This window comes from Bos indicus, chromosome 25 (assembly GCF_029378745.1).
Source record: "Bos indicus isolate NIAB-ARS_2022 breed Sahiwal x Tharparkar chromosome 25, NIAB-ARS_B.indTharparkar_mat_pri_1.0, whole genome shotgun sequence".
NCBI classification, from domain to species: Eukaryota; Metazoa; Chordata; class Mammalia; order Artiodactyla; family Bovidae; genus Bos; species Bos indicus.
Genome location: NC_091784.1, coordinates 1,326,027 through 1,350,019, shown reverse-complemented (window position 1 = coordinate 1,350,019; position 23,993 = coordinate 1,326,027). Strand labels below are relative to the sequence as shown.

At 66.1% G+C, this 23,993-nt stretch overlaps 4 protein-coding genes across 19 annotated transcripts in view; 2 read left to right on the top strand and 2 right to left on the bottom strand.

Annotated features, from left to right (window-relative positions):
• Positions 1 to 8,102, top strand: part of AXIN1 (axin 1) — a 43,047-nt gene extending 34,945 nt beyond the window's left edge. For 3 of the 6 annotated variants that reach the window (XM_070779323.1, XM_070779322.1, XM_070779324.1), the window contains exons 6-11: positions 291 to 820; positions 1,253 to 1,423; positions 3,436 to 3,681; positions 5,021 to 5,128; positions 6,599 to 6,766; positions 7,395 to 8,102. In XM_070779323.1, the coding sequence (XP_070635424.1) occupies positions 291 to 820; positions 1,253 to 1,423; positions 3,436 to 3,681; positions 5,021 to 5,128; positions 6,599 to 6,766; positions 7,395 to 7,521 (1,350 nt within the window). In that variant the 3' untranslated portion in view covers positions 7,522 to 8,102. The remainder of the gene's footprint in view (positions 1 to 290; positions 821 to 1,252; positions 1,424 to 3,435; positions 3,682 to 5,020; positions 5,129 to 6,598; positions 6,767 to 7,394) is intronic. The other 3 variants (XM_070779325.1, XM_070779327.1, XM_070779326.1) reach the window with 3 other exon arrangements.
• Positions 8,103 to 8,428: 326 nt separating this feature from the next.
• Positions 8,429 to 11,586, bottom strand: PDIA2 (protein disulfide isomerase family A member 2). 3 transcript variants are annotated; one of them, XM_070779329.1, is made up of 11 exons: positions 11,244 to 11,586; positions 10,473 to 10,679; positions 10,260 to 10,393; positions 10,049 to 10,186; positions 9,859 to 9,975; positions 9,656 to 9,781; positions 9,390 to 9,587; positions 9,189 to 9,309; positions 8,931 to 9,112; positions 8,707 to 8,817; positions 8,429 to 8,584 (listed from the first exon to the last, which is right to left on the bottom strand). In XM_070779329.1, the coding sequence occupies exons 1-11, from the start codon at positions 11,467 to 11,469 to the stop codon at positions 8,510 to 8,512; spliced, it is 1,635 nt and encodes a 544-aa protein (XP_070635430.1). In that variant the 5' UTR covers positions 11,470 to 11,586; the 3' UTR covers positions 8,429 to 8,509. The 3 variants fall into 3 exon arrangements, with proteins under 3 accessions (XP_070635430.1, XP_019843957.2, XP_070635429.1); XM_019988398.2 differs by having other exon boundaries at positions 10,473 to 11,586; XM_070779328.1 differs by having other exon boundaries at positions 9,390 to 9,536; positions 10,473 to 11,586.
• Positions 11,587 to 11,631: 45 nt separating this feature from the next.
• Positions 11,632 to 14,091, bottom strand: ARHGDIG (Rho GDP dissociation inhibitor gamma). The gene is made up of 6 exons (XM_019987036.2): positions 13,943 to 14,091; positions 12,701 to 12,880; positions 12,547 to 12,630; positions 12,238 to 12,314; positions 12,095 to 12,158; positions 11,632 to 12,011 (listed from the first exon to the last, which is right to left on the bottom strand). Exons 1-6 carry the CDS (start codon positions 14,013 to 14,015, stop codon positions 11,812 to 11,814), a joined length of 678 nt encoding a protein of 225 aa, XP_019842595.2. The 5' UTR covers positions 14,016 to 14,091; the 3' UTR covers positions 11,632 to 11,811.
• Positions 14,092 to 15,390: 1,299 nt separating this feature from the next.
• Positions 15,391 to 23,880, top strand: RGS11 (regulator of G protein signaling 11). Of its 9 annotated transcripts, none has more exons than XM_070779335.1 (18): positions 15,391 to 15,983; positions 16,158 to 16,445; positions 16,818 to 16,914; positions 16,995 to 17,045; positions 17,150 to 17,277; positions 17,858 to 17,909; positions 18,023 to 18,081; positions 18,241 to 18,317; positions 18,435 to 18,516; positions 19,538 to 19,606; positions 20,403 to 20,432; positions 20,507 to 20,568; positions 20,676 to 20,789; positions 20,864 to 20,979; positions 21,071 to 21,158; positions 21,217 to 21,374; positions 23,070 to 23,152; positions 23,226 to 23,463. In XM_070779335.1, the coding sequence occupies exons 2-18, from the start codon at positions 16,383 to 16,385 to the stop codon at positions 23,319 to 23,321; spliced, it is 1,425 nt and encodes a 474-aa protein (XP_070635436.1). In that variant the 5' UTR covers positions 15,391 to 15,983; positions 16,158 to 16,382; the 3' UTR covers positions 23,322 to 23,463. The 9 variants fall into 9 exon arrangements, with proteins under 9 accessions (XP_070635436.1, XP_070635437.1, XP_070635433.1 ...); XM_070779336.1 differs by having other exon boundaries at positions 15,394 to 15,983; positions 21,236 to 21,374; XM_070779338.1 differs by having other exon boundaries at positions 15,396 to 15,983; positions 17,150 to 17,256; positions 20,409 to 20,432; positions 21,236 to 21,374.
• Positions 23,881 to 23,993: the final 113 nt, after the last annotated feature.

Sequence of the window (23,993 nt, the reverse complement as noted above, 5' to 3'; positions counted from 1 at the left end):
TGGTGGTCTGTGCGGCCCTGGTGCTGTGCCCTCCTCCGCGTGGCGTGTGGCCCTGTCCCCGCACCAGGGAGGGGAGCCCAGGCCAGCCCCCATGCGCTTCGTCCTCCTCCCAGAGCTCGGCCACACTGGCGTGGGGCTCGGGGCCACTCTGGATCGGGCGGCCCCTCCTGCACTTTGCTGGCCTGGCCTTGTCCCCAGCTCAGGGCTCGGGCCTTTGTGCTTTGTGTCCCCAAGCACGGGGTCTCCACGATGCAGCCAGTGCCGAGAGGTGCCATGCTGTCTTGTTCCAGCAGGAGGAGGAAGGCGAGGACAGCGACATGCCCTCTGGCCCCCAGGGCGCCAGCCATAAGCTGCCCTCGGCCCCGGCCTGGCACCACTTCCCCTCCCGCTACGCGGACGTGGGCTGCACAGGGCTGCGGGACGCGCACGAGGAGAACCCCGAGAGCATCCTGGACGAGCACGTGCAGCGAGTCATGAGGACGCCTGGCTGCCAGTCGCCGGGGCCCGGTCACCGCTCCCCAGACAGCGCGCACGTGCCCAAGATTGGGGTGCTGGGGGGTGCCATGCCCGGGCATGGAAAACATGCGCCCAAGTTGGGGGCAAAGCTGGACCCGACTGGGCTGCACCTCCACAGACACGGCCACCACCACGGCCACCACGGCGCGGCCCGGCCCAAGGAGCCAGCTGAGGCTGAGGCCGCCCGCCGGGTCCCGGGCAGCTTCGCCTGGGGCCCGGAGCTGCACGGTCACGCAGCCAAGCCCCGCAGCCATGTGGAGAGCACGGGCGCCCCCCCTGCCGGTGGCGACGGCCTGGCCTACGGGTGAGTGTGAGCGGCGATCCCCCGCCCTGGCCCACGTCAGTGCAGGTGGTGTGCCCCGGAGAAGGGTCCTTCGTGCCACCCTCGGGCCAGAGTTCCCCTGAGGAGTCCCTAAGCCAGGGCCAGAGCAGGTTGGCAGGAGTGCGCGCCTGGGTGCACAGCCGCGGGGCTCCAGCCCTGAAGTACCGTTGGGTTGGATGAGCCCGTTTCGGGGGTGGTGTCTGGGTGAGGACAGGTGGCTGGGCCCGAGCTGCCTGGACACCTTCCGTCCACAGAGTCGGCCCAAAACAGCCCAACCACGCCTGCAGGAGTGTGGCCAAGGCCCCACGTGCAGGCAGGGCCCTTGCGGGCTGTCGTCCCCAGCCCTGCGGGTCCCGGCCAGCCATCCAGCCTGGGCTGGCTGAAGTAGCAAGTGACCAGGCCTTGCTCTTGCAGTGGGAAGGTGGGCACGACCTCCAAGAGAAACTCCAAGAAGGCGGAGTTGGGGAAGAGCAGCAGCACAGAGGCGCCAGGCCCGTCTGAGGATGCGGAGAAGAACCAGAAGATCATGCAGTGGATCATCGAGGGCGAGAAGGAGATCAGCCGGCACCGGAAGGCGGGTCACGGGTGAGGGCCCCCGGCTGAGTCACCACCCCCCCCGGCTCTGAGTCCCCTTCCCCTGGCTCTTAGTCCTCCCACCTCAGTTTGAGTCCTACCCCCCGGCTCCAAGTCCCCAACCCCCAGCTCTGAGTCACCCCCCAACTGCCGGCTCTGAGTCCCCCCACCCCAGTTCTGAGTCCCCCCAACCCCCAACCCTTGGCTCTGAGTCCCCCCAACCCCCAACCCTTGGCTCTGAGTCCCCCCACCCCTGGCTCTGAATCCCCCTACCCCCGGCTCTGAGTCCCCCCCACCCCTGGCTCTGAGTCCCACACCCCCGGCTCTGAGTCCCCCCACCCCCGGCTCTCAGTCCTCCTCTGCCCCAGCTCTCAGTCCCCCACCCCCCAACTCTGAGTCCCCCCACCCCCGGTTCTGAGTCCCCCCACCCCTGGCTTTCAGTCCTCCCCTGCCCCGGCTCTGAGTCCCCCACCCCCGAGCTCTGAGCGCCCCCTGCCCCAGCTCTGAGTCCTCCCCTCCCCCCAGCTCCAGCTGCGTCTGCCCCTGGCTCTGTTTCCCTCCCCACCGGCTCTGAGTCCCCCCACCCCCGGCTCTGAGTCCCTGCCATCTCTGGAGCCTGCTGTCAGCGCCAGGCAGCAGTCTCTGCAGGCCATGTGCCCATTCGACCAGGGCCAGCCCATGGCAGCGTGAGGTCAACCCTGCCCTGTGTGGGCCCTGTGACAGGGTGGGCATTGGTGACAACGTCAGTGTCCCGGGCAGGAGTGCCCAGTGGTGGGGTCAGCTGCTGCAGCCCCACTGGGCAGGATCCTACAGCCCTGTGGCTGTCCCTCCAGGAGGAGCCTCTGGATCTGGCCTCCTTGACCCCAACTGCCAGAGAACACGCCTCTGCTCCGGCTCCTCCGGCTCCATGTCGGTTTCAGTGTCACCCTTCCTGTTCGTGGTGGGGGCGGGGTGGGCAGGGGCCTGGGCTTTGGGGCCGGCCAGCCGTGGACTTGCCTGGTCCTGAGTTCTTGGTCCAGACCCTTTGTACTCACAAAACCTGTCCCGGTGGCTCACTCCTTGGCCGTTGCCCCACCCCAGCTGGAGGGTTTCCGTGGGAAGACGAGTCCAGAAGCAGTGTCCTGGGTGCACTGTGGGCTCCATCGTGCAGGCCTTTCTGGGGTCTGTGGGCCTGGAGGCAGGGCACAGAGCAGGAATTGAGGAGTTGGGGGCCTCGTGGGTCCTTCTAGGAGGAGTCCACCTCCCCATGGGGCAGGTCACATCATACAGGCGCTGAATCAGCCCTCTCCCCCAGGGTGCCATTCCTGGGATTCCCTCATTTTGCTCCTGGGGACATGCCCCCCTTCTGAGGCCTCTAGTCCAGCTGAGAGAGGCAATGTTTTCACTTGAATTCCATGCAGTGGTTGAGTGATGGCAGGTCACACAGATGTAGAAGGTTCTTGGTATCTGATGGCAGGGAAGGTGGCATCACGTGGAAGAAAGTCAGGAAAAAGCACGTGGTCAGAATCATGCCAACCATGGCAGGTGTTTTCAGTGGGGAAGGAAATACGCTGAATGTACCGAGTGACTATCGCTAAGTCATATTTATTTTTTTCTTAGAATTTCCTGAACATTTCAAGTTTTTAACAAAGAGCACTTATTTATTTATATTTTTAAAGGAATGATAAAGGTTAAGCTTTTGTTTGGCTGCCCTGGGTCTTGGTTGGGGCATGTGAGAGCAAGTTCTCTGAGTAGGGATCAGACCCAGGCCCCCTGCATTGGGGGCTGGGAGTCTCAGCCATCCGACCTCCAGGGAAGTCCCAAGAACACTTATTCTAATATCAAAATACTTTTCAAAAACAAAAAAACCTTTATGTAAAAGAAGTCTTCGTGGGGAAACATTAAGAAAGTGTCCACACAGGGTATGATTTGTATTTCAGAACACGATGAGCACAGTGCAGAGCAGGTCTCCAGAAAGGCGTGCATCAGGGGTGGGGGGTGTGCAGAGCCTGGGCGCGGCTCACCTGCTTCTGTTGCCCCCGAAGGTCGTCCGGGGCTAAGAAGCAGCAGGCCCACGAGAGCTCCAGGCCCCTGTCCATTGAGCGCCCTGGGGCCGTGCACCCCTGGGTCAGTGCCCAGCTCCGGAGTTCGGTGCAGCCTTCGCATCTCTTCATTCAAGACCCCACGATGCCACCCAACCCTGCCCCCAACCCCCTGACGCAGCTGGAGGAGGCACGCCGGCGCCTGGAGGAGGAGGAGAAGAGGGCCAGCAAGGCGCCCTCGAAGCAGAGGTGCGTGGTCCTCACAGCATCCATCCGGGGCGGGAGCCCTTCTGCACCTCGGCTGGCCTGCGGCTGCGCTGTGGGTGCCAGCTGAGGCCCACTGCATCCGCAAAGGGGCCTGAATTGTTCCCAGCCATGCAGGGGACCCCTGGTGTCTCACTCTCGGTGCTGAGAGCCCAGCCCCACGGCCCTCCTCACGGCGCCCTGCGTGGCTGTCAGGGCCGGTGCAGCCCTTCGTGGGGCAGGTCATTCCTCCACGCTGGACCCTGGCAGTGGGGCCTTTGCAGTCACTTTCCCGGGTGGTCTGGGCTCTGAGGGCCTGGAGATGGGAGTGTGGTCGCTGGATGGTGACACTGTCCTGGGTGTTACTGGTCCCCATGTCCAATCTTCAGTCAGCTGGGCTCCTGGGGCCGGGGCCTCGCTGCAGAATCCGTGCTGCCCTGGGGAAGCCGGCGCCCAGGTGCAGACCCGCCCCAGCCCACCGCCCCGCGGGAGGCCCATGCGTGTCCCCGGTCACTGAAGGTGACCCCGTTTACAGCAGCCGTGTCACGCGCTGAGGTCTTGCTGGTCCACGTGGCCCGGGGTGAGGGCGGTGCCTGAGGCCCGGCGGGCCAGCCCGTGAGCTGGAGGGTGGAAGGCAGCAATGGGGCTGCCCAGGAGGGTACTGGGGCGAGCGGGCCCGTCCTGCTGCGCCTGCCCAGCAGGGCTCCCTGCTTGTGGTCTTGCGTCCTTGGTCTGCTCTTTGCACCAGCGCCCACGGGCCCTGCCCAGTGGCAGGTCCTGTCTGGCTGTGACACAGCTGAGCCACGGGCGGCTCGGGCGCTCCACACTGGTCGGTCCAGGACATGTGTGCCTTTTGTAGACAGCAAAGACCCCAGAGCAGAGGTCCGCTGCGTCCTCCTCTTGGGGTGACCCCACCCAGGGCGGTCAAAATAGAAGTCACGTCAGGGCCACAGAGCGTCGCACCCGAGGTGGATGGCCCTGGGACAGGAGCGGTGGGTGGTGTGCTCTCTTCAGCTGGCAGTGACTGAGCTGCAGGGCCAGGTTGGGGCCTGCTCCCCTCTGGAGGCGAAGGCTCCTCTGAGTGCATGGAGTGGCAGGCACCTGCGGGTTTCAGGAGACTGAGGTCCGCCTGGTGAAGACCTGGTGGGCAGAAGCGCCGGCGTTCCGCCTGCTCTGACGGAGCCCTGACCTCCAGCTCCACAACCACGAGGGCCTGCTGTCCTGCCGTCCTGCCGTCCTGCCGGCCCCGCGCAGCAGGCGCCTCCTCTTTGCTGTGGAGCGTGGCTGAGCTGAGCGCTGCTGGAGGCCCGGCCCGGGCGGCGGCTCACTGCGCGTTGTTCCCTAGGTATGTGCAGGAGGTCATCCAGCGGGGGCGCTGCTGCGTCAGGCCAGCGTGCACGCCCGTGCTGAGCGCCGTGCCGGCGGTGTCCGACCTGGAGCTCTCCGAGACAGAGTACGTGCGCCCCCCTGGGTCCTCCCAGTGCCGGCCGGCCCGCGACGGGAGCTCAGGCGCTGCGCCTGAAGAGCTGGGGCTGCTCGTGTGTCTGTGAGAGGAGCCCTGGCCGTCCACGTGGGGGCAGCGAGCGACAGGCCCGAGAGGGGTCTGCGCTTTCCGCACGAGGCCTCACGCCCCGCACAAAGCCTCGGCCCTCGCTGCAGTGACCTGCCTGGTGTGATGGGCTCAGGGCTGCGGCCCTGACTCCCTTGTACACTGCTGACCAAAGCACAGGCCCCGGGCGCTGTGTGCACAGCGAGCCGGCTCTAATCTTGCGTGCACCGTGGGAACGCGTGGTCCACGCCCATGCACACGGGCCGGGCTGGGCGTCCAGGGCCTGAGGGCCGTATGTGGACAGCGCGGGCCACCCTGTCCTTGAGCAGAAAGAGGGGCCCCCACTCAGCCTATGCCGGCCGACCCCCCAGTCCTTTGTCGTGCGTGGCCGAGGGCCCAGCTCTCAGCCTCCCCGTTGCTACTCTTTCTGGGGGGTGCTCTTCTGTAGAGAATGGAGCCCCTGGGAATCCCAGGCGGCTCCTGGGATGGGCCAGGCCTGAGGTCAGAGGACCGAAGGAAGGGAAGCAGACATCAGGAGCCTGGCTCAAGCTGGGGGCGGCCACTCAGCTGAGGTGACTGCCTGCTGTGTGACCAGGAGCACCAGTGTGGTGGCTCCCCACGGAGAGGAGAGCCCACTATGACTCAGGGCCTTCCTGACACAAAACTGGCCGCTCATCTGGCCAGGGCCAAGGGCTGCTCCTGGGCCCACTGGGCAGCTGGGGCAGTCACTGGACAGGACTCGGGAGGGCACAGGCGCCACCCGTCGAGAGGAAGCCTCTCGCTGCCCGTGCAGGAGGCGCTGTGGGCCTCGGTCCCTTCTGGAGAAGGGGCCGGCTGCCGCCTCTGGTCTTGTGAGCAGCTCTCTGCTGTGAGGCGGGTCCATTTCCGGTCCAGCGGTTCTGCTGTCTAGTCCCTGGCCTTGGGATGTTTCTGAAGGTGGCTTTACAGGGACATGGGCCGAGCCACCCAGCCTGCTATTTCAGAGCCAGGGGCTGGCTGTCTTGAGCCGCCTGGCAGAGGCGCCCACCGTGGGGTCCTCCTGAGAAGCCTGCTAGCCCGTTTCATGTGGTCTGGGTGGTAGGTCCGCCCCCCAGGCCAGCCAGGCCACAGTGAGACCAGGGCTTCGAAGCAGGTGGCAGCAGTGGCGGATAGCTGCTGTCGGTGTCTGCGTCTTGGTCCGGGCTGGCACAGCATGGAAGTGTGCAGGGCGAGCCCCCAGGGGTGGGCGTGGCTGGGCGGGGTAGGCAGTGGGGCCTGTGGACACCCGGCGTTTCCGAGTGAGGTGCAGCCCACCCTGCAGGCTCTGCCCCGGCATCTTCTGGGGCGTCTGGTAGGGCCCCAGCCCCAGCGGTCACAATGCTTCTTGGCCCTCAGGACGAAATCACAGAGGAAGGCGGGAGGTGGGAGTACCCAGCCATGCGACAGCATCGTCGTGGCCTACTACTTCTGCGGAGAGCCCATCCCCTACCGGACCCTGGTGCGGGGCCGCGCGGTCACCCTGGGCCAGTTCAAGGAGCTGCTGACCAAGAAGGGCAACTACAGGTGAGAGGCTGGGGGCTCGCAGCACAGAGCCGTGTGCTCCCTTCTCTTTGAGTCCCAACCCTGTCTGCCTGGCCGTGGGCTGCTGGCGCGTACCCTGCGACAGGTGAGGCGTGTGTGGCCTCGGCTTAGGGCCCAGGTCCTGCAGGCCGACCAGGGCACCCAAGCTGGTGTGGCCCTAGCCGGCCTTGTGTTGGCTTCCTGACCAGGCGTTTTTTACGGGACCGCGGAAGCCAGGGCCCTACTGCAGGTCTGCCCTGGAGGCCCCTAGGGGCACTGCAGAACACGCTGGGGCCGGTGGGGTCTGTTTTGGGGCCAGCCCACAGAGGGTCTGCCTGAGTGCTTCCCTCTGTCCACCAAGTGGCCGAGAAACCCCACTGGGGGCTGTTGCCGCTGGAGAGGCCTGGACTGCAGGGCCGAGTGCATGCAGTAGCCAGTGGAGGGAACGGGGACCCTGAGCCCACCCACCCCTCCCTGCAGAGGCCGGGGCAGGGACCCGCATGTGGTCACTGCACGTATCTGGCACCGGCGCTCAGGCACCAGGGCCAGCTCACGGGCCTGCAGGAGGTGCTGGGGGGCGGCCGCCCAGCTGCCTGGCCCCGCCACCCTCAGTGCCTCCTCCCGACCACAGGTTCTACTTCAAGAAAGTGAGCGACGAGTTCGAGTGCGGCGTGGTGTTCGAAGAGGTGCGTGAGGACACGGCTGTGCTGCCCGTCTTCGAGGAGAAGATCATCGGCAAGGTGGAGAAGGTGGACTGACTGGCGGCCTGGCCGCTGCACCCTCCGGGCTCCACGAGGGCCCGTGCCAGGCCGCCCGCTCTCGAGAGTGCAGTGGGTGCAGCTGCTGGCAGGGTGGTGTGCTTGTCCAGGCAGCCCGCCTGGTCCCTCTGTGTCCAGGAGGGCGGGAGTCTGCTGCGGCGCCTCCTCCCAGAGATGTGCACTAGCCCGCACCCGTGGGGAGCCCGCCATGGGGCCACCTGGAGACCCTGCCCAGCGACCCCGTGCTGCTAAGCGGACGCCCCTGGCGCTTGCCTGCCGTGGCCTGCCCCAGAGCCAGGGTGCAGGGGCTTCGGGGCCTCTGTCCATCGTCCATGTCACCGAGTGCCTTCAACCAGCTTGTCTCTGGCCTGCCACTGTGTGGGCCCGGCGCCGAGCACCGAGGCCCGAGCTGGCTCAGCGGGTCCCGGGCTGCCCTCCCCAGGGCCCCTGTAAATATGTACATTTCTCAGGCCCGCACCAGCGGGGGGCTGCCCTGAGCCCGTTTTTCATGCGCTGACTTGTACAATTATCTTTTCAAAGGTACTTGGATAATAATGAAATAAAACCATTTTTGAACCTTCCCTGGCTGTGGACTGCAGCTGTCCAACATGGTTGCCGGGCTCCCGGCGTACGTGCCCTGCCTCCCAGGCAGCATTCAAGGTCGGGCCCAGCCTCGTGGGGCATGGGGTGGCGGGGCACAGAGCCACGCTGGCAGCTTGGGGGAGAGGGCAGGGCCAACACAGCAGCAGTGCTGTGGGCCTCCTTTCTGCCCCGGTGAGGCTGCAGACCCAGGCTGGACCTAGGTGCCCATCAGGAGGGCCGGGCCCCACCCAGGATGTAGAGGCCCCAGGGGCTGAAATCCAGCCAAACCAAGACCAGAGCTGCCCTTCTTAGGAACCACACACAGTCCAGGGCCAGAGCTCTTTATTCACACGGCTGCTCTCACGGGCCTGGACACGGCTCCTGGGTGGGTGCTGACGGCGGGCAGCTACAGCTCGTCCCTGGGCTCCGTGGTGTTTCCTGGCTTCTCGTCCTTGGGTTCCGTGGTGTTTCCTGGCTTTTCCTGGCAAGGGTCACAGAGACCCAGCTGGGTGCCACACCCTCCGCCCAGCCCTGCCCATGCCCACCCACAGCTACTCTCGAGAGGACTGGCCCGAGGCCTGGAGCCTGGGGACAGACACCCACCGGGAAGGCGGCTCCAGGCACCTCTGCAGGCTCCTCTGCAGGCAGCTCGCCCCCACTGTCCAGAAATTTGGAGAAGGTCTCCAGGTCCCTGGCGCCTTTGTAGTCAATCACCTGAGGAGGGACATGGTCTGGGGACCCCGCCTCCTGGACCCAAGGCTGACTCTCCAAGGCCATGCCCACCTCCAGCCGAGGGTGGAAGCACCCAGACCTAGCCCAGGCCGCACCTTCCGACCAGGCCCTGCTGGGAAGTACTTGAGGGTGGGGAAGCCGTGCACAGGGAAGGCCTCCAGCTCATTGGCTGTGGCGTCCAGCTCGGCGATGATGACGTCCTCGTGGTCCCTGTACTTCTCGGCCAGCTCCTCCCAGGCTGGGGCCATCTCCTTGCAGTGGGCACACCACGGGGCGTCTAGGATGGGACACGTCAGCACAGCCAGCAGGTCCCCCGCCACCCTCTGCCCGCCACCCGCCACAGCCACACTCACAGAACTTGATAAACACGTTCTTGGTCTCATCAAAAGCCACCTGCTCAAAATTCTTGCCCACGAGGGTCTTGACTGGCCGTTGGTCCCAGTCTGGGGGGACCTCCTGGCTCAAGTGATAGGGCTAGGGGAACAGGGCCAGGGGTTTCACCAGGGGTCTCCCGCTAGCTGCTGCTCCCACCCCATGGGCAACCCACCGCTGACCTTGACCCCTCCACCCAGGACCGTGCGGCAGAAGTCTGTGATGGTGGCAGCGGTGACCGGCGCCCCATGCTCCGGCGCATACTTCTTGGTGGTCTCGATGTTGATGAAGCGTAGGGTGGGGGCCTCCTGGGCCTTGAGGCCAAAGTACTGGAGCACGTGGTCATTGTCGGCACCCACGTCCACCACCACGAACAGCACCTGCCAGCAGGGAGTCCGCGTGGGCTCCTCGCAGCCCCACCACCCCAGCCCCTAGGCCCAGCCAGTACCTGCCCCCGGAAGGGGGGAGCCGCCTCCCGGAAGCCTGCCAGCAGCTCCCGGTGGGCATCCAGCGTCTGGTTGATGAACAGCAGCAGGTGGTTAAGGATCTTGGCCTCAAAGATCTTAGAGGACGTCTGCAGGGGCAGGTGGAGCTCGTGGAGGCCCCCACGGCCGCCACCCACCGCCCGCACCTGCCCGGCAGCCCACTCACCTCGCTGCTGTACTCTGTGACCAGGTGCATGCTGTGGGTGAGCAGGAAGCGAGACAGGTCCCCCTGGTCCAGGCCCAGCTCCTTGTCCACCGGGAAGTCCGCCCGCCCTTCGTCATACTGGACGACGCCGAGCGGGTCAGCGGGAGCCAACGCACCCACCCCGGCTCCTCCCTGAGCCCGCCTGACCCACCTTCTTAAAGAGGACCACCGTGTCCTTGGTGAGGCCGAACTTCTGAAAGAGCTGCGGCCGGTCGGTGAGGCCAAAGGTCATGTCCAGGGCATCCTGGGCCAGGCCCAGGAAGGTAGCCACGTCCCTGTCCTGCAGGTCCTGAGGGGCCCGGGCCTGTGAGGCCGCCGGGCCCACACCCTGCTCCCAGGCCCGGCCCCGGCCCGCAGCGCACCTGGAAGAAGCCGACGACTACCACGTCCCGGGTGTCCGTGAGTGCGCGAATGTCCTCCTCGTCCTCCAGCTGCCTGGCGCTGGGCCCCACCCGCCGCCGCAGCCACTCGGCGATGCCCTCGGCCTCCCGGGGGCCTGCGGAGACTCCCCTCAGCTGAGGCCCAGCCTCTGCCACCTGCCCACCCCCTTGCCCGCCCCCTCGCCCGCCCCGCACCAGTGTACTCCTCTGGGTGTGTGCGGTTCCCCTCTCGGAAGAACTTGAGCGTGGGGTATTCTGTCACTGCAAACTCCTCGGCCAGCTCTGGCTCCGCGGGCCCATCCACCTTGGCCAGCGTGACTCTGGCCGACTCTGCTGCCAGCAGGGCGGCTGCCTTGCTGTACTCAGGGGCCAGGGCCCTGCAGTGCCCACACCACGGGGCATCTGGAGGACAGACCCATGAGTGCCCCAGGCCTTCACCACCCCCACCACAGCCCCTGCTCCAGCCTGGCCAGAGCCGGCCAACCTCGGGGCCAGCTCCACGCTTGAGATCCGGTAGGGAGCAACACGTCCAGTCTACACCCTCCTCGTCAGGGGCCCACCTGAGCCTCGGCCAGAGTCCGAGCACCGGAGGCCAGACTCCTTGAGGGCCCCCGAGTGGGACTGCAGTGGCCAGCACTGTCCCTAGAGTGGGTTTGGGATGGATCTTCCATGGCCACCCATGAGGCCAGCTCCCGCCATCTGCCTGTGGAGGCCTGCCGGCTGGGAGTGGCTCCTGCCTGTGAATGGGCTGTACAACCCCAGCCTGAGTGCTGGCTGGCCCTTCACGGAATAGCCTGGGGGACACTGACTGGATCCCCCCTGCACCTGTGCCTCCCCACCGTGAGGCTGGACCCCAGGCCCAGCTCTGCCCCAGGGCTCTGATGGAGCCCCAGGAGCACAGCGAGGGGGGAGCAGAGCACCCAGGCGGCCCCTGAGGGTCCCCGGCCATGCTGGCCTGGCACTCACAGAATTCCACCAGCAGGGCTGGGTGCTCCTGCAAGGCCTGGCCCAGGGTCTGCCGGCTCAGCACCAAGACCCCATCCTCCTCCGGGGGCTCCTCCTCGGGGGGCTTCTCCTCAGGGGGCTTCTCCTCTGGGGGCTCCTCCAAGGGACCCCTAGGCCCCAGCCCCTGTCCGCACAGGCCTGAGGCCCCGAGTAGCAGCACCAGCACCGGCAGGAACTGGCCATCCATGGCGGTGCGGGGGCCCCTGGGGCGGGGGCAGATAAGGGGGCGGGGGGCCAAGCAGCGGCCGCCACGTGGCACCCAGGCCTGGTCGCAGGAGAGATAAGGCCAGGAGCCCCCCCCCCCCCCCCGCCGCCCGGGGAGGGGAGGCAGACAGGCAACACCAAGGGCACCGAGGCAGAGCGACGTTTAATAGGGCTGTTCAGGGCACAGTGCCAGGCCTGGGGGCATCCTGGGACAGGACAGGGGGTGGGGGGATGGCCACTGAGGGGCCAGGGAACGCTCAGGGGTCCCTTGCAGCAGCTGACAGAAGCGGGGGGGCCAATGGGAAGCGGCCCCGGGGCGGGGCGCTCAGCGCTCCCAGTCCTGGCAGACGTAGAGGCCCCACTCCCAGGACAGGTGGGCGGTTCTGTCGTCATCGGTGAAGAAGGACGTGACCACGTAGGCACCCCGCACCAGCGCGCCTCGGGGCGCCTCCTCTACCGGAGTCACGAACTCATACTCCTGGGCGCTCGGGCCGTAACTGCCCACCATGTAGACGGCTTTGTCCACTGCGGGGGAATGAGGGCACTGGGGGCTGCCCTCTGCCCCTCTCCAAGCCCGCCCCCCGCTGCTCCCTGCACCCCACCCTCACCTCGCAGGCCGTGGCGGTAGGTGTGATGCAGACACTTCAGTCCACTGACGATCTCCTTGTTGACCTGAGAGACAGACAGTGTTAACGGGAACTTCTGGGGCTGGGCCTGGGGCTGGCTGGTGTCCCCATGACAGCACCCTCACCTTGAAGGTAATCTTCACTTTGTAATCAACACCCTCCTTCAGGACAAACACCTGGTTTTTCAGCGCAGCCAACTCCCCTGTTAGGGAAAGTGCAGTTAAGTGTGAACTCCTGTGAGGATGAGACTCTGAGCCCGGAGCCCCCACGGGGGGCCTGTGTCTGTGGGCTCTGCAGTCTGAGGACTTGGAATTGGGTCCTAAGAGGTCCATGGCGATGAACTCAGGTCTCTACCCCAAAGATCAGTTGCAGAGGAGGTTACCTGTGAGGTCCCTGCCTGGGGCTCAGGGTTGTGCCAGGCATCTGGGAGTTACCTGTGAGGTCCATGACGATGGGCCCCGGGGCCTGCTCAGATATCAGTGTCAGCCTAGTCACCTGAACGTTGGGCAGGCTTGGATCTGAAGAGAAACCAGGAGTCTACAGGTGCCCCTATCCCGCCCTCCCCCCAGGCCCAGGGCGTGGGCGTACCCACGGCAGGCAGCACAGGCCCCAGCAGGGCCCGCTTGTACTTGACCAGGCTCTCGTCGTCCGGATCCAGCTGCTGGATCTCCAGGAGGCTCTTCTTCCCCGGGGCCCGGTACTCGGGCACAGCCTCGTCCAGCGCCTCTTCCGGTGGCAGCTGCCCCCCCTCTTTGTCAGTCAGGAGGACTGGGGTTTGGGGAGGCCGTGTGAGCAGCTGCTGCCAGCTGACCCTGGCCTTTGCTGGAGCCTGCCATATGGCCAACTGGGCCTCCCACCGCCCAAAGGAGGGGACTGAAGAGGCAGCCGGTGAGGGCTCTGGGAGCCGGGTGGGCAGGAAGATGCAGACTAGCATCCACGCCCAGCCTCTTCAGGAGGGGCCTGGCTAGTACAGGAGGCTCCCAGAGACAGGCAATGGACCCCTGGAGGCACCAGCCACTTTCCCCTGGCCCGACCCTTCATGTAGAGCCCCTCCCTGACTCTGAGGCCAAAGGTGAGGAGAGGGAAGGGCCCAGATGGGGAGCAGCCCTGGGGGCCGGGGTCCACACTGCAGAGTGTTGACCACTGAGATCTCTGGAGCAGAGGCTGCTCCCCGACGCCCTGCAGGGCCCCTGGGCCCCGTTCCCACAGCGCTCTGGGACAGCTCTGGGTCCCCACCACACTGCCCGGAGCTAGCTTCCCTGAATGCCTCCACGCGGTGCGGGGGGTTCCCCCACACAATGCCCCACACAATGTTTGGTTCTCACCAAACCCCTCTGCTTATGTTCTGAGGCCACCGCCCCAGGTGACTCCAGACCCTGTCAGCTGAGCCCGGTCCCCAGGCCTTAATGGGGGTCACTCCCAGTCCTTTGCACAGTCCCGGGAGCCGGCTCCCATGGTGCCCTGGGGCCGGGTCTCTGAGTCCCTGCCCACTGCGCCCGGGTCTCTGCGGGCTTCTCACCCTCCCCAAGGGGCGCGAGCCCCACCCAAGGGAGAGCGGACCTCAGGGGCAGGTTCCCGCGGGGAGAGGGGCCCCCGGCGGTCCTGGCTTCACAAGCAGACCCGCCCCCTCTTGGCCCCTTGCCCCATGACTGTCTAGCCTGGGAGAAGCCCCCCACCCTCTCCAGAGCGCGGCGGGGGGACCGCACCGCAAGGTCCCCACCAGCGCCCCCAAAGTTTCCGCAGGGGAGAAGCGGGTCCGCCCTGGGCTGAGCGCCCCCGCCCAGAGCCCCCCGCCCACGTGGCCGCCCTGGCCCCAGCCGGGCCGCTCACCTCGGGCGCACAGCGCCAGCCGGAGCAGTTCCAGCAGCTGCGCCCCCAGCTCGCACGCGTCCAGGCCCAGCATGGTGGCCCGCGGCCCGGCTCCGCCGCCGAGCCGCCGAGGAGCCGCCGCCCGCCCCGCCGCCGCCCGGCTCGGCGCTCAGCCCCGGCGCGACTGCGGTGAGCTCATCCCGGCCGGGAGCGCCCCCCGCGCCCAGCGCCGCGCCCGCGCCGCGCGCCCCCAGCCGCTCCGCGGACCCCGCGCAGCCCCGCAGAGACGCGCGTGTCGCCCGCTCGGCGCCGGCACCCGGTCGTCCCCGCCGCGGGCGCACCCGGACCCCGCACGGCAGCCGCGGACACAGACGCACACGGCCGCGGTCACGGTCCCAGCCTTCCGCCCCGCCTGCACCCCGCTCTGGCCATCAGGGCGGCCCCACCCCCGCGGCGCCGCCGGGAGTCTGGGGAGTCTCCGGGGAAGCCCTCTGGGCGGGGCAGTTGGGGCCCGGGGCGCCGAGGGGAGCAGGTGCGTCCCCCACCCAAGTCCCCAGGCTCTTGTTACCTGACGGCAGCGCAGGCCGCACCTGGGGGCCCCCCCTCCTCCTACACCCTCTGGAGCTTCAGTCTGGGCAGAGAGGACCCCTGGAGTGTGCCCAGCCTCGGGGGGTGGGGGAGCTGCGCACCCCAGAGGTTCACCGGCGTCAGCGCAGACGGGCCAGCGTCCACACACAGGGCCGGGGTCCCCCACACAGTGAGACACCCCGCCACGATGCGAGTGTTTATTGACCGAGCTGTGCCAGGGCGGCTTGGGTGGAGGGGCCTTTGTATGCTCTGTGCTCACGAAGCCCCTGTCCTTGGTAGGGGGAGAAAAGGGACTGATTCAAAACAGGTGGAGGTGGAGAGCTGAGAGGGGACACAGAAGGGCTCTCTGGTCTCGATGCCTAAACAGACCTTGCGGCAGGCAGATTGGGGTCAGCAGGGCGGGGGCTGGGTGAGCTGGGCTGCAGGCTGGGGCCCTGTAGGTCAGCTTGGGGGGTGCAGAACACCAGCTGGAGTCCCCCTGCTTCCTTACACCCCTGAGTCCACCCCCCCACCCCGTTTCTGAGGACACCCAAATCTCAGATCTGCCCTTGCCCAAAGGAGCGTCTATCTTTGGAGGAGGCCAGCCGGCCGTGGTGCTGGGGGCACGCAGGCTGGGCGGGGACTGTCCCCCCTGGAGCCCACCTGCCTACAATCTCTCCGAGGCAGGATCTCCCCAGCCATTCGAGGGTCACATCCCACCCACCTCCCCCACTGCAGGGGCCCAGGAGGCCACTTGTCCTCAGACCGGGGACAGCTGTGGCCTCTGGTGGCTTTCAACCCCTCTGGAAGAGGACAGCTAGGTAGGCCTACGGTCAGCCTGACCCGACCAATGTGGGTGGGGCTGGGTGGGTGGGTTTCACTGGGATCTAGGGGAGAGTGATGCCTGGAGGGGTAGGAGCCTCCTCTAGGCCCCTCCCCAGCTCATCCTGGACCTGGTTTCGCCAGCAGTGGAAATGGATTCAGATCGCCATGACTGAGGCTTCTGGCCAAAGGCCAATGCCAACATCCTGCTCCACCCCCCAGCACCTAAAAAACAGAAATAGACCTGTCTGCACACTTTAGAAAAGCCCCAACAAAGGGGTGTGGGAAGCCAAGATGCTGGAGGAGGGAGAGAAATGGCCAGGCTGGGCCCTCAGCCCAGAGAATGCCCACGAATCTCAGGAGCAGGTGCTGAGATCTCTCTGCAGTAAAGCCCCATCCCAGTCTCCCACAGCCGCAGGGTAACCTGGGTGGGGTCTCTGCTCTCCAAAGGCCCCCTCAGGCCCCTGTGCAGCTGAGGGGAAGGGTGCTGCCTGCAGTCTTCCCCAAGCCTCAAGGACCCCCACCTGCACCCCTACGCAGCAGTGTCCCCCCAACCCGGGAGCACCGCGGGGGTCAGGCACAGGTTCACAACTGCAGGGACACTTGTGAGGCTGTTAGACCCCTCACCCAGCCCCCACAGCCCCCGCACGGCTGACCTCCGGGCACCCAGCAGGTATGGAGGAGGGGTCACAGCACCCCCACCTAAGGCGCCTTCCCCCGCGTCTCCTCTCCCGAGTCGCTCCCCTCCCAGAGTCCTCTCCTGTATCTGCGCCCCAGCCTTTCCCGAGTCCTCGTCCATCTCTGAACCTCCTCCCAGCTGATCCCGGTTCTCTCATCCCCCACGTAGTCCGGGTGGGGCCAAGACCCCCTCGAAGCGCCAGGCAAGTCCCCACGGACATCGGTTTCTCGTGTCGTGAGGGGAGCCTGTCCTGAGGCGGATGCTCTGACGCCCGCGCGCCCCCCAGCCCCAGACCTCGAGGCCGCTGCGGGCGAACACGCGGGCGGGGCGGGGCGGCGGCCGGAGCGGGGCGGGGCGCGCGGACACCCTCGCCGCGCCCGGCCTGCCTTTGCTATGGCCGCTAGCCCCGCGCCCCTCGGCGGGCACCCCCGCGTGCAGAGGCCGCATCTGAGCAAGGTGGGTGCCGGGGTCCCGCCCGCCCCCCGATTTCCTGGCACGCGAGGCCGGGAGGGGCCGGAGAGCAGTGAGTGCGGGTGCGCGCGAGTGTGGCCGCTACGCGAGCGCGCTAGTGTGGCCGCGGGTCAGGGGCGATGGCCCTGTGCGAGCGGGGTGGGGCGACGGAGACCCTGGGGCTGGGGTCGCCCCTCGCCCGCGCCCCCCTACCCCCACGGCCCCGCGCCTCCGCGCTCCGCCTTGGCCTGAAATCGCACCATCAGTGCGCGTTAATCTCCCGGCACACTGATCCGGCGCGTCCCGGCCGGTTCCTGGGATCCGGATCTGGGGGTGGGGCAGGCCGGCCGCCGTAGCCCCTCAACCTCTTCCGCGCAGATGGAGCGGATGGTCGTGACCATGCAGGACCCCGACCAGGGCGTGAGGATGCGGAGCCAGCGCCTGCTCGTCACCGTCATCCCGCACGCGGTGAACGGTGAGGCCGCTGAGGGCGGGGGTGGAGTGGGGGTGGGGTGCCCGCCGAGGCCTCGGCTCACCCCGGCGTCTGCCGCGCAGGCAGCGACATCGTGGAGTGGCTGATGCAGAAGTACTCCATCGCGGAGGATGGTAAGGGGTCGTCGGTGCTCTTCCTGCGCCCCACGCGGCCCTGGGGCCGGGGCCAAGCCCGCTGGCTCCTCCCGCCCCTGAGAATTCACCGCCTGGCTTCCCAGAGGCCCTGCACCTGGGCAGCCTCCTCGTGCAGCACGGCTACCTCTACCCGCTGCGCGACCCCCGCCGCCTCGAGCTCCGGCCCGATGAGACGCCCTATAGATTCCAGGTCAGCCTGGACTGGGAGCAGGTGGGGCGCCCCCCCGTGGCTGCACCCCCAACCCTGTCGGGGACTCCAGGGAGGGGTGGGGCTGTGGTTGGAGCAGCACTGCCCGTCTGGTGGTCCGCTGGCCACTCCCCAAAAGGCCTGGACTGGAAGTGTCCCCATGACAGAAAGACCAGGTCAAGAGGAGGAACCTTTAGCAGGGCCCCCTAAGGGGGGCCCCCTCAGGTCCCTGCTGAGGACCCCGCCAGCTTACCCGGGTCCTGAGGCCTCCCCCACTGTCAGGGCCCTGAAGAAGGCAGCACTGCATCTCAGTGTGTGTTCTCAGTCATGATGGGGCCCCCCTCCTGGCCACACCAGGGACCCCGGCAGGACCTGCCCTCAGTCCCAGACCCCAGCACAGCAACTGCATCAGGGTCCTGGGCAGGAAGCCTGGAGTCAGGGAATGGCAGGTGGTCAGCTGAGCCTGGGGGTGGTCGACAGATGCCCCCCAGCTGGCCCAGTCTCTTCCCAAGGGAGCTGAGACGGTGGGGACAAACTCTCGGGGTGGGGAAGGCACAGAACGTCCCAGAAAGTCCCAGAAACCTTTGTTCCTGCCCCTTGCCAGACGCCCTATTTCTGGACCAGCACCCTGTGGCCAGCCGCCGAGCTGGACTATGGTGAGTAAGGGGGGTGGGCCAGCCCGGGTGAAGCCTCGGGCTGGTGGCCTTGGGTGTGAGGCTGCAGGGGAGGGGAGCCGACGTTCCTCTGCAGCCCGTGCCTGCCCTTCCAGCCATCTACCTGGCCAAGAAGAACATCCGAAAGCAGGGCGCCCTGGTGGACCACGAGAAGGTGGGCATCCTTCCCTTCACAGGCTGAAGCCAGCCTGGGGATGCCAGTCCCCACTTGAGGCCCTGGAGCACACGGGGTGACTCAAAGGGAGGTGGGCGTCTGAGCCCCAGAGCTGGGCGCAGGAGGGAGGGTCCCACTGGAGACCTCAACCCTGCCCAGGAGCACTACCAGCAGCTGCACAGGAAGATCAACCACGCCTGGGACCTGGTGATGATGCAGGCCCGGGAGCAGCTGCGGTGAGGCCCTCCCGCTCGCCCCCGCCCGCTCCCACGCGGGACTGTCCAGGCCTGGGCCTGAGGGTGGGGCTGCTGGCGTGGACACGGTGTCCCTCCTTCTTCGCCCACCCCCACCAGGGCAGCTAAGCAGCGCAGGAAGGGGGACAGGCTGGTCATCGCGTGCCAGGAGCAGACGTACTGGCTGGTGAACAGGCCCCCGGTGAGCCCCTGGGGGAGCTTCTTGCACAGCCGTGGGGTCCTGCCCAGGGTCAGTGTGCTGCCTCATGTGCTCGCTGAGCAGGACCTGCTTTCTGACCCCTGGGAAGGACATGCTTTTAGGGGTTCTGTCGGGTGATAGGAAGTTCTCTTTCTGTGGTTCGTCACAACCCAGAGGTCACAAGGCCAGGCCTGAGCCGCCCCTGCCCGCAGACCAGGGCACACCTGCTTCTCTCTGGGTCTAAGGAATCTGACCGAGGACAACACTGCCCTGGGGGGGTGTGACGGGTGGGGTCACCTGAAGGCTCTGAGGGGCAAGTGGGGGCCAGGCTTCGCTGCAGCGTGAAGGTCTGAGGTTGCAGGCCAGAGGCTCCTGGGGCGCTGGCCTGGGGCCTGGAAGGTGGGTTGAGGCCCCGCTGGAGAGTCTGGTGGCCATCAGCTGTGCGGGCAGTGCCAGCCGACCACAGTAGGTGCGCTGGGGGACGTCCCCGCGGGAGCAGGCACCGGGGGCGTGATGACTCCATCAGGTGTGGCTGGCGTCTCTGGGAAGATGACCCCTAACCCTCCACCTGGGGGTCCCGAACTCAGGACGGGGAGGTGGCACGGGCGGGTGTGGCCGAGGCCGAGCAGCGGACTGAGGGCCACGAGGGCTCCTGGGCCACTAGCTGGGAGGGCAGCCGCCACCTCCCACGGGGTGGGCACCCATGGTGGTGGGGCGGCAGGACCCCACGGGCTCAGCAGGGCCTCCCGGGGTTCCGGTCTGAGCAACCCAGAGCCTGGGGTGAGCTTGGCCCAGGCGAGGAAGGACGAGAGGCCTGGGGCAGATCATGGGCTTCACTTGAGGAGCTGGGTCAGGGCAGGAGAGGAGACGGGGTGGGCTTGGCTGGCAGAGAGGAGACGGGGCCCAGGCTCCTCTGAGCACGTTTCCTCGGTGTGGGTGACACGGTCGGACCTTTGGCTTCGGGGGTCAGGAGGGTCTCTGCAGTCCACCCAAGCTGTGTCCCCACTTCCTCTTGTCTCTGCAGCCAGGGGCCCCCAGCGTGCTGGAGCAGGGGCCAGGACGGGGCCCCTGCACGGCCGGGCGAGTGCCGATGGTGAGGGCCCTGCGGGCTCGCCCCCGCCCCCCACCCCACCCCATGTGCCCCCACCTCCCCCACCCCCTCACCACCGGGGACCTGCTGTGGACTGCCCACCCACCTGTCCGTCAGCCGGTCCCGGCACTCGGTCACTTCGGCTGCTCTGCTCTGCTCCTTGCCTCAATGCCCCCACCTCAGCCCCCTGCTAACTTGTTCTCTCTTGCCTCCCACCTGCTGCCCTGGGTGGAAGTGAGTACAGCGGGCCCTATGGTCGGGGGGCTTCCCCCAGCCAGGGCAGCATCAGAGTCTGCAGGGCCTTGGAGGGGGTGGGCAGGGCTAGAGGCCCAAGGGACCCTGGCAGAAAGAACCACGCTCTCCAGAGCATGACTGGACCAGGACACACGTCTGAACTTGGTCGCTGTTGAGTCCTCAGTCAGATCCCATGACACCCGAAACAGGGCAGATTCTTCTGGTCTTCCCGATTTAAGAATCATGCTTTGTGGTCACGGTTTTATCACTTCCATCAGTCAGCTGAGAGAGAAGGTCAGCATCACAGGTGTCCTGGGGTGCCATGCCTCTCCCCTCCCCGTGGTACGTTTAAGCAGGAAGTAGTGATGGTTGAGGAACCTCAGGCAGCTCTGAGCATCCAAGGGCTTGGTCAACACCCTGGAACCTCCAGACTTGGGGCCCCAGGGAGCTTCCTGAAAAGTCAGACCCTGCAATAGAGGCAGGGGCTCTGAGGGGCAGGCCAGGGGTGGGACATCAGGCCCCAGAGGGGCCTGCCTTCTAACTGCAGCCCACCGGCCCCTTGCAGACCAAGACCCTGGATTTCTACAGGCGGGAGGTAGGTGGGGGGAGGAGAGGGCGGGGGGCCGGCGGCTCCCAGGCCTGGCCTCCCTCACAGGCCTCCTGTCCTAGGTCGAGTGCTTACGCAGGGCGCTGGGCCGAGCCCGGGTGAAGTCCTCCACCTGCCTCGAGGCGTGAGTGGGATGGGGGTGGCGGCTGGCACCCTGAGCCCAGACCCTTCCCCCTGCGCCCTGGTCCCCACAGCCCCCCTGCAGCAGCCCTGGCACCACCCCACCCCCAGGTACCTGAAGTTTAGCAGCCAGCATGGGCCACATGACCCCATCATGTCGGGGTGCCTGCCCAGCAACCCCTGGGTCACAGACGACGATGCCTACTGGGCCATGAACGCACCCAGGTGAGCAGGTGGGCCAGGGGTGCAGGAGTGCCCACCCCATTCCTCACACTCTTGACCTGCCCGCCCTTCACCAGCGCGGCCGTGCCCACCAGGCTCCGTGTGGAGCAGTGGGCCTTCAGCTTCCGGGAGCTCCTGGAAGACCCCGTGGGACGGGCCCACTTCATGGACTTTCTCGGGAAAGAGTTCAGTGGTGAGAAGCCCCCACCCTGCTGCCTGCTTGAGCCCCGACCCCAGATGCCCAGCAGCCTGTGGTGGGCCTGACTTGGTGCCTGGACCCCCAGCCGAGAACCTCAGCTTCTGGGAGGCCTGTGAGGAGCTGCGCCACGGAGGCCAGGCCCAGGTCCCCGCCCTGGTGGACGCAGCGTACCAGTGAGTGCTGCGGGCTGGGGTGGCAGCCGTGGGCAGCCCCGCGGGCCTGATCTGCCAGGCTCCCCGCCCCCGCACAGGCAGTTCCTGGCCCCCGGCGCCGCCCGCTGGGTCAACATCGACAGCCGGACGATGGAGCAGACTCTGGCGGGCCTGACCCAGCCCCACCGCCACGTGCTGGACGACGCCCAGAGGCACATCTACCTGCTGATGAAAAAGGTGGGTGTCCCCACCCCCCTGGGAGCTGGGGTCAGACTGCAGCCCAGGCCTGTCCAGACTCACCGCCCCTCCTGCCCACTGCCCTCCTTGACTTGAAAGCCATTTCCAGACTCCCAGTCTGTAGGTGTTGCAGGAAGTTCCCTTAAAGGACATGCCCACCTCTAATTCCTTTCAATGTGGCCACAGAGGCCAGCCTCACATCCCAAACACCAACAGTGTTCTTTATTTACTTTTTTTGTATTTTTAAAATATTTTTTACTTTTATTTATTTGACTGCACCGGGTCTTAGCTACAGCAAGCAGCATCTCCAGGTGTGGCACAATGGGATCTTAAATTTATTTCTATGTTTCACTCCGCTGGGTCTTTATTGCTGCTGCACAGGTGGTGGCTGCGTGCTCTCCACTCAGGAGGGACGCAGGGCCAGCCGTCTCTTCTCGTGGCGAAGCCCCACCTTGACAGCCCCACCCAGGCCCTCAGTCTCACACACCACTGCCTCCTCTCTCCACGTTGCTGGCCCAGCGGTGCCGATCGTAGAGGAGAGACAGGACGGAGAGATGGACTTGGTTCCTCCTCTACCACTTTTCAGAATAGGCGGTTGGAGCCCTGGTATCTGCTGAGGGCAGTTGGTGATGTCGGGATGTTTTTAATGCCACTGTTCACATTTTCACTGTATGGGATGGCTTTTGGGCCCCTCATCTCATGGGAGGTGCGGAAACCCCCTCTTGGCTAGCTGCTCTCGAGTCCTCTGATGTGTCTGAAACCTGTGGTGCTTCCTTCCTTTCTATGGGGCCGTCCTGCCCCAGAGCCAGCAGCTCCCCGAGGCCTTGGCCTTCTCCCTGTAGTGGCGTTCGGAAGCCTTGACCTGCAAACCAGACTGGTCGGTAGCGTCAGGGGTAGTCATGGTTACCAGGCCTTCCGGTGGACAGAATCAGGGCGTGTTTGAAATAAAACACCAGGAGTTCGTACTGAAGCTTCTACTTTGGAATCACGATTATAGCGTTCCCTTAACCTCTTTCTTCTCACTCCCCTTCTGAAAATCTGGGTTCTCAGTGGTACCGTTAAAATCACTCAACTTTTCCTCTAGAGTTACTCAGTAGCTGAGCCAAGGATCACAGCGCTACCACTCAAAGTCACTGAAAGTCGTTTACTGTTTTTTTTTCTTGGTCCTTTGGCTGTAGCCCCTCGGATGCTTGGTTACGTGAGGTCAGGGTGATGTCACCCACTTGACGCCCAGCTTCACCTGTCCCCGCTTCACTTTCAATATCTGTTTAGATCACTTGTTTATTTTATGATCACGTGAAACATCCGCACTGCTTCAGAATCTAACCTATAAAGCAAAGTACCTTCCACTGAATCTTGTTTATATCCCTGTTCCTCCACCTGAAGTTAACAATGTAAATGTGTATTTGTTTTTCTTTTTGAAACATAAGCAGCTGGGTTCATAGCTTCCTGTCCCTTTTTACTGAATCCTGTGTCATCCTGGCCCACGCCCTCACCCTCTCTCTGCGGGCCCCAGAGAACCAGGGACACGGGTCCCTGTCGCCGGAGGTTCCTGCCTGATGGGGGCCAGTCTCCCTGAGTCTGAGCTGGTCTTGGCGGGGGAGGCCCCTGTCCGAGGCCCGGCCCCAGGTGAGCCCGGCCGTGATGGCTGAGCAGGAGCAGGAAGGGCTCAGGGCGGGATGCTGTCTCTCACAGGACTCCTACCCGCGCTTCTTGAAGTCAGACTTGTACAGAGACCTGCTGGCAGAGGCTGTGGTGCCCCTGGAGACCAAGCGACGGTGAGCCAGGCTGTGCCCGGGGCAGTGGGCGGGGGGCCGGTGGCCAAGCGCTCAGGCCCCTTCTCGCCCGCAGGGTGTTCCCGTTCACGCGGAAGCCCCGGCACTCCAGCCCCAGCCCTGCTCTCCTTCCCGCCTCGGCCTCTGGGGAGCCCGTGGGTGGAGATGGTGATGGGGAGACCTAGGGGGCCTGGGGGAGGGGGCACCATCTGGCCCTTGTCAGCTGCTCCACCCAGGGCCCTGGCAGCTGCTGAGACCCGCTGTGCAGGCGTCCCCGCAGGCCCTGAGCATCCAGGGCCAGCAGCGTCCTGTTCCCTTGTCACACCCTCCCTGGGGGCGCTGATTCCCAGGGCAGGGGTGCCCTGCGCGGAGACGAGATGGCAGGTCCGGTGTCCTGTGCTGGCGCCCACCCGGCCAGAGACTCCGGGCGCAGTCAGGTGGTCGCCAGCAGGGGCGCCAGCCTGCAGGGGGCCCTGCCCTCCCGCTGGGCCTGCCTGCCTCCACGGCTTCTCCTGACCTGCACGGAGACAGAGACTGCTCCAGCACCACTGGTCCTCGGAAAGCCGGGCCCGGTTCATGGCCAGGGCAGCAGAGCTCCCCACCCGGAAGGCCCCCCAGACTCGGGGTGAAGGTCCAGCTGCTCCTTGGAGGGGCAGCGCCACCGCCCTCAGGGTGGCCCACACCCTCCTGCCTCCGGCACAGAAATAAAGGCCTCCGGGCCCTCCCTCTGAGCCCGCGGTGCTGTGGTCCCATTGGTGGTGCGTGTGCGCGTGGCGTGGAGGCGGCGATCGCTGGTGAAGTGAGCAGTGGGCAGTTTGGGTGTCAGAGGCTGTGGGTTCAGGGT